This window comes from Acomys russatus, chromosome 2 (genome assembly GCF_903995435.1).
Source record: "Acomys russatus chromosome 2, mAcoRus1.1, whole genome shotgun sequence".
In the NCBI taxonomy this organism is placed as follows: Eukaryota; Metazoa; Chordata; class Mammalia; order Rodentia; family Muridae; genus Acomys; species Acomys russatus.
Window position 1 is genome coordinate 36,410,356 of NC_067138.1, and position 7,650 is coordinate 36,418,005.

Here is a 7,650-nt window from a genome sequence, read left to right on the forward strand (position 1 = left end):
AAACCGCAGCAGTGAAGGACAAAGGAATCTCCAGCTTTCCTCCTTTGTATCTTCTCCCTTAAACGGAAAAGATAACAAGAAGTTTGTCTATTTCTGCAGTTGTCTCCAGCAGATGGGAATTTCGCAGGGGGCGGGTCCCAGCTCCGGATTGGCTAGGAACAGAGCACAGAAGCTCCGTGCTACCCAGCGCGCAGCCTCCCACGCTCACTCCCCTTGACCACAGCGAGGGGCGTTGAGGGTACGCACATGCGCAGTCCGGGCGCCCGGGTTGCGGGTTATGCCTGGAGAGCGCATGGGCAGATTCACCGCACGTCGGTTTGTCCCGACGGGAAGGCAGTGTGGGCGCCATCTTCTCCGGGGCTACCTTGGGGCTCAGCTGGCTGTGGGGAGGCTGCTGCGACGAGGAGCGTCCCAGCCCCCGTTTGTGTGGTGTGTGCTCATTGCCCAGTGTGAAGCATTTCTCCTGGGGCGCCGGGAGGGGAGGCGGGGTGCGAGCAGGAAGGGCGGGCGGGCGGGCGGGGCTGGGGCGAGCGCAGGTAGTGCACAGTTAAGAGCCCAACCGACTCCGACCCCCTCCCGCCGGCCTCCGTGTGGCGGGGTGTGCACTTGCAGGGATCTTGACAGCGCAGGTCTCGGAGCATCGCCTAGGTATTTATTTTCTTTGCGATGTCCGCGTTCGTGGCGGCGCGGAAAAGCTCCGTAGGCCAGTAGCCTGGAGCTGCAGGGGTGCAGAGCGGTGCGGTGAGGCTGGAGCCATTCCCCTCGGGCGAGCCAGGGTGGAGCATTTGCCCGCAGGACAGCGGAGCGCGAAGGCACGTTGGTTGGGAGGTCCTGGTTAATTTGAAAGCCAATTTGGCCTCAGAGTCTGGGGACTGTATCGGATCTGACATGGCAAGTTGGCCTGGCGCTAAAAGACGGAAAGTCTGAGCCTTGGGAGCACGGATAAAGGCGTCAGGCCACCAAATCGATGTCTTCGGAGGACTCCCCATTGATAATGATGGATGACTTGGGAAGTGTGTGTCCTGTGGAATCAATCTTCTTCACTTAACCGTTCCTTGACCCAGGACTATGGCTCTATGTAGTCATGCATTTTCTTTTTTAAAAATTTAAACATCTACATTATAAAAGGCAGATTTTATCATAGAATATTTGTGGACTGGGGTAGATTTTCTGCAAGGAAATGTATGTTTTGAATTTTAATGGTTCTTCATTCTGGGCAGTAAGAGATAGTTGGAGGCCATCGTAAAACTTTTGTCTCTTTTACCGGGTCTGGAAAATGACTTTGTTAGTTAAAATCAAGTGGATCTGAAATTATAGCTCTTAAACTCAGTCTCCTGTTTTTCTCTGAATTTTGATGAAATGATGCACACTTAAGATCCTTTAATTAGGTTGGTGATTTAAATGTAAGGATGACCGTGGTAAAATTAGCAAAGTGGTTTAACATGTGTTTATCATTAAATGAGTTTTTAGGGCTACCCTTCTTCACAGTAGTTCATTGTGGCCTGACATCAACACCAGCACTGATCACGTTGGTATTCATAACTAAAATAGGGTTATTGTATGTTTCGAGGATGTGCAGTGGCATTCAAAAGTAGAACAGGACAATTTGTGTGTTGACCTTGGTGCAATCTAATGTGGCAGTAGATTTTCTGGAGATTGTAAGGAAATAGTATATTGGGAGAAATAAACTTTGAGTCTCTCCGAGGTGTTCTAGATGTTACTGTCCGGGTAAATGGCACCTTTCCCTACTATGACAAGGGCAAAGAAGTTTAAACATTAACTTCTTTTTGGCAATTTACAACAAACTTTAGGTCTCTTGAATTGGAATTCAATAGCTTTGTGCCAGTGAAACTACTTACTGAAGATGGATTTAGTTATATACTAGATAGTGTTTTGTTCTGTTTTAAGCTAGGATGTGCTGTGAGAGACGTTTTGAACTTGGTATGTACTTATTTCCTTGAATGTCTCCAAATTCATGTACTTATAAGCGAATTTATGTCCTCAGGATAAATCCGCTTTGAATTTTAAAAAGTTTAAGGACAAACAGGTTAAAAAGCAGCCAAGCCAGTTTACACAGAAGTCTTGGAATTTGAATGTGGACACGAGTTTCAAGGAGCCATTTATAGTTTTTGTTGGAAGTGTTGGGTATGAATATTGAATTGTTGAAGTCAGGCCTACAGTTGTTTTTTCGTTTGTACTACAAAGATATTTTAATAAATTTCAATAATTTTCAAAAGTAGTATGTACCATTATTTTATTAACTTCTAGTTTAAGAAGTTTAATCTATAAACCCTCCCCCTTTTTAAAGACAACTTTTCAAATTTGAAGAAATATATTTGTGAATAGTGGTGCTTCAGTTTAAGGGAACAAAACTTCATTTGCACACTAATTATAATGATTAATTTGGCACATTTAAAACGCTATTTGGTAAATATTGTTTGGTTGTCTGTGAAAATGCTACAAGCATGTTTCCTTAAATAATATTGAAGTTATTTTTCCCCCAGTAATGAATATTGGTAATCCCAATATTCCAAACTAATTGTTGTTTACCTTTCTATATTATTATTAAGGTTTTCATAATATAAGTATGGAAAATAGTTTTTTTTTGAACTGGCTGTTGGCCAGTAATAAAGTTACAAACTTGATATGTTTGTGTGTGTGTGTGTGTGTGTGTGTGTGTGTGTGTGTGTGTGTGCGTGCGTGCGTGCGTGTGCTTGAGATGCATTTTAGTAGTCTACTGACTGTTGTAAGTATATTGGATAAGGAGTGGCATTGAGGTGTGTGTGTGTGTTTTAGGGATGCTATAGTATTTGCTTTAATTATATCATAATGGCATTTGTTTCTGTATTTAATATGCAGAACGTAAAGTTGTATCCAATGGTAGCCATTGATTAGGATTTATTGCATAATAATTGATAGTCTCAAGCTTTGAGACTGTTTTCCCTCATTTTGAACTGTTGCTTTGCTTGACTTAGTGTTCTGTTGGGAAGGTTGGAGAATGGCAAGGGAGCTGGATGTAAGTGTGAACTATGTGTTTGCATCACCATTAGATGAAGTGATGTAAGGTCTTTAAAAATATTTGGTTTTCAAATTGGTGTTGTACTTGTAAGACCATTTTCCGGTACATGTTAAACTTGTATATATTAGCTTGTGATAAGCTTGGATTTTAATGATAGAATTCAATGAGCTTTGATGCAGTTATACATTCATGTAACCACCACTACACTAAAAATATCAAATATTTCCTTCATATCTTTTTATGCTAATTCCAATCCAGTAGTATAATTTTCAGCACATATTTTTATTTTTTAATACTTCCCAGTTGTCCTGGTTTTATACTTCCTTTTTGCAGAAGTATTATTAATCTCCCTTTGGAACATAAAACAACCATTTTGTAATGTCCATAATTATGATGCTTTATATTCTTTTACTTAAATAGATAATTCTGAAATGGATTTCAAGCATTGAGATCAATTAGAGTTCAAAGATTAATTATATTTCATTTTCTTTCCACAGTTAAGTTGCTTTTACAGAATTAACAGGTCTCCAAGAAATAAAAGGAAAAGGTAAGAAGACATCAGAGTTTAAGGCTTTGCACAGAAGTGTGACAAAATCAGATAGATTAGTGGATCTCTGTACTCGTTCTCTTCTTTACATGGCCAGTGATACAGTGTTAGGCAGCCGAATATCATGAGCAGAAACTGTATGCTGACCATAGACGGCTTTTCTGTACATGTAAACTTTCTTGTGGTTAGTGAAAGACAGACCAGTAGGAGACACATTTCTAAAGCATCTGAAAGTAGTTTGGTTTTGTTGTGAAGCAGCATCTGGCAGACGTGCCGAGGAAGATTTGGTATTTTGATGTTCCTATTGAGCAGGATACGTGACGTGAAATGTGCCTGTTAGGTAGTTGGCTTATTTGTATCTATGTTTAGATAGGAGAACGTGTATTTGTTTTCTTTTAAGAATTAGATCAGATCAGTTTTTGGTGAACTTGTTTCCATTTATTAATGCGGAAGGAGGCAGGAGTGAGGTAATTACTAAGCTAGTTTGTGCTAAGCTACTGTAAAAATAAGCCTTGCTGTTATGTGTACCTTTCTGTCTGCAGGTCGTTATTGCTGTGGCTTGAGCTCAGCATGGCTGTAGTCATCCGTTTACTGGGGCTTCCTTTTATTGCGGGGCCTGTGGATATCCGTCACTTCTTCAAGGGATTGACTATTCCTGCTGGAGGAGTGCATATAATTGGAGGGAAAGTTGGGGAGGCTTTTATTATTTTTGCAACAGATGAAGATGCAAGACGTGCCATAAGTCGTTCAGGAGGGTTTATCAAGGATTCATCTGTAGAGCTTTTTCTTAGTAGCAAGGTAGAAATGCAGAAGACAATAGAAATGAGAAGAACTGCTCATGTGGGAAGAGGGCGACTGGGATCTGGGGCATCAGGAGTTAGCACCTTGTGCCGCTTTATTGATACTATGAAGGAAGAGGGAAGTTATTCTGGATATGGCTCTTCAGTTAATCAAGATGCTGGGTTTCATACTAATGGTACAGGACTTGATTTAAGGCCAAGAAAGACCAGGCCATCGAAGGCTGAGAATCCTTACTTGTTTCTACGAGGTTTGCCTTACTTAGTAAATGAAGATGATGTACGTGTCTTTTTCTCTGGTTTGTGTGTGGATGGAGTGATTTTCTTGAAACATCATGATGGCCGAAATAATGGTGATGCTATAGTAAAATTTGCTTCATGTATTGATGCTTCAGGAGGTCTTAAGTGCCATAGAAGTTTCATGGGTTCACGATTTATAGAAGTCATGCAGGGCTCAGAACAACAGTGGATTGAATTTGGTGGTAATGCAAGCAAGGGTGGTGACACTCCTCATGTGAGATCTGAAGAACGTTCTTCTTCAAGAAGGATTAATGATAGACATCTTCGGAAACGGTCTCGTTCAAAATCTCCTAGAACACGTTCTCGCTCTCCTCATGGATTTTATGTTCAGTTAAAAAATCTGTCCTTAAACATTAGCAAGAGGGATTTAAGAAATTTCTTTAGAGATACTGACGTGACTAATGAACAGATTAAATTTCTATATAAAGATGAACGAAGAACACGGTATGCCTTTGTGACGTTTAAGAATCTAAAAGACTATAGTACTGCCCTGGGTTTGCATAAGACTGTTTTACAATATCGTCCAGTTCTTATCGATCCAATTTCTAGAAAGGATATGGTGAAATTGATTGAATTCTATGAAAAGAGACCAGGGTCTGTAGAGAAAGGCAGGCCTGGGCGTGTTTCACAGAAGTACCCTGAAGAAGGCTCCTCTGATCGAAAGCTGTGCATCTATATACGGAATTTCCCATTCGATGTTACGAAAGCTGAGGTGCAGAAGTTCTTTGCAGACTTCTCCCTTGTTGAGGATGACATTTATTTGCTTTATGATGACAAGGGAGTTGGTTTGGGAGAAGCACTGGTGAGATTTAAATCAGAAGAACAGGCCGTGAAAGCTGAACGTTTAAACCGACGGAGATTCTTAGGGACAGAGGTGTTGTTAAGACTTATATCTGAGGTACAGATGCAGGAGTTTGGTATAAATTTTCCCTTCGTGTCCAATGAGAAGACACAAGCCCGTTCCCAGTCACAGGATGGAGATGGCCAATCCCGACTGTTTGACTTAAAAGATCCACTGGTATGTTCATTTGGCCTGCGTGAAAGTGTTCATTATCAACCAAAAGACACACGGAAAATGGGTAATTTCAAACATCCCTACAAGTATTCCCAACAGCCTGACAGGCACCCTCCAGAAGACTTTCAACACCATACTGAGGACTTGAGGTTCACTCCGGAGGACTTGAGGCAGTCCCCAGAAGACTATAGGCACCTCCAAGAAGAACATATCGCACACTCTAGGGAGGAAGACTGGAGAAGGCCTCTTGAGGATTGGAGATGGCCAGTGGAAGATGATTTCAGGCACTCTCATGAAAAAGATTTTAGGCAGCCACCAGAGGAGGACTTCAGATGCCCTTGGGAGGAGGACTTGAGATGGCCACCTCAGGAGCACTTCAGGAGGTTATCCCCTGAACACTTTAGAAGGCCACCTCAAGAACATTTCAGGCATTCCCAGGAGGAAGAGTTCAGGCATGTGGCAGATGAAGACTATAGGCACCCTTCTGATGAGGACTTTAGGACCTCGCAAGAAGATTTGAGGTGGCCCACTGACGAGGACTTCAGGCATCTGTCTGTAGAAGACCTCAGGGAAGTTCCGGAGGAAGACAGACTTCCTGGTAACTTCAGACCTCCTGGAGAGGAGTTTTGGACCCCACCTGATTTTAGAGGTCACCATGATTTTGCGAACTTTGGTCACCTAGAAGGTGGCAAGTTTCATCTTGGAAAGTATATGAGAAGTTTTCCTGAGGGAAAATTTATGCCTGATCTAAAATTAAATTGTGGTTCAGGTAGAATAACTCCTATTAAGATAATGAATCTTCCATTTAAAGCAAATGCTAATGAAATTTTAGACTTCTTCCATGGTTATAAAGTCATACCTGATTCAGTTTCAATACAGTATAGTGAGCAAGGATTACCTGTAGGAGAAGCCATTGTTGCTATGGTAAATTATAATGAAGCTGTAGCTGCTATTAAAGATCTAAATGGCAGACCAGTTGGTCCCCGCAAAGTTAAGCTCAGTTTGCTTTAGAGAGCCTTTCTAAGTCCATAGTCTCCACCTCCCCTCTAGGGTTGATGCAGTGCAAATACATTTTTAAAAAAAGCTTATTTTTAATTATCTTATTAAAATTTTAAATTTTAACCTGTGAATGGGAAAAATGTGTTATGTAAATCTGGTTTTCTTTTGCTTACACGTGGACATTCTTTACCCCCTAATTTAAAATTGCATATGCTGTTTTTCTTTGATAGGGGAGAGAGCACAAATTTTCTGAATTCATTAGTTTCATTGATATTATGGAGAAACCTCAGAGTCTTGTAAGAAGTGGAGTTATGTTTGGGGAAGGTAAATGTATATTAGATTTTGTTTTTAACATCTTTTCCTCAGACTGTATAAGGAAATGACGGATGGCTGACCAGGTACTTTGACTGCTACCTGCCCACAGAACTCTCATTTGTCTGAGATGCTGTGGTAAGGTCTCTATAAACTCTGAGTCATCCAGAAAACAAACAAACTATGTGAGGTTCAAATTTACTTATGCGAGAAGCTTAGGAAGTTCTCAAAATTTGTGTTTATAACTTTAAAAAGTTTCACAAAAATAAAACTTCAACTGAGATATTTATTAATTTGTATTTGTATAACAAGAACAAAGACAAAAGAATTGCCGCTGGGTATTAAACAGGTTCTCAACAGCTATATTAAATTATGTGGTGAGCGGGACCAAATGACCTGTAATACTAATGTACAGGGCTATGATTTCTTCGACAGCATTTTATCCTAAGCACTGGGGCATAGTGGCTATCCTAACTAGATTGCTAAGATGAACACAAAATGTTTGGGAGACAGTAAAATAATTTGTTTAGGGCAAAAGAGGAACTCTCAGGCTGGGAAGAGTATGGCAACCAGATATAGTTTTTTTTAGGAAGAATTTACTGGTGATTCACTATATTATATCCTGTTTTTAGCTTCAAAACTTTGTATTTACTCACAGACT

At 40.7% G+C, this 7,650-nt stretch overlaps 1 protein-coding gene across 2 annotated transcripts; it reads left to right on the forward strand.

Moving 5' to 3' along the window:
• Window positions 1-253: 253 nt before the first annotated feature.
• Rbm12b (RNA binding motif protein 12B) lies at window positions 254-7,070 on the forward strand. 2 transcript variants are annotated; one of them, XM_051160418.1, is made up of 3 exons: window positions 254-429; window positions 3,517-3,566; window positions 4,109-7,070. In XM_051160418.1, exon 3 carries the CDS (start codon window positions 4,137-4,139, stop codon window positions 6,687-6,689), a length of 2,553 nt encoding a protein of 850 aa, XP_051016375.1. In that variant the 5' UTR covers window positions 254-429; window positions 3,517-3,566; window positions 4,109-4,136; the 3' UTR covers window positions 6,690-7,070. The 2 variants fall into 2 exon arrangements, with proteins under 2 accessions (XP_051016375.1, XP_051016384.1); XM_051160427.1 differs by lacking the exon at window positions 254-429 and adding an exon at window positions 520-648.
• Window positions 7,071-7,650: the final 580 nt, after the last annotated feature.

Bases quoted from the DNA above. Each gene is read 5' to 3' on its own strand.
- Rbm12b (XM_051160418.1), top strand. From the start codon at position 4,137: ATGGCTGTAGTCATCCGTTTACTGGGGCTTCCTTTTATTGCGGGGCCT.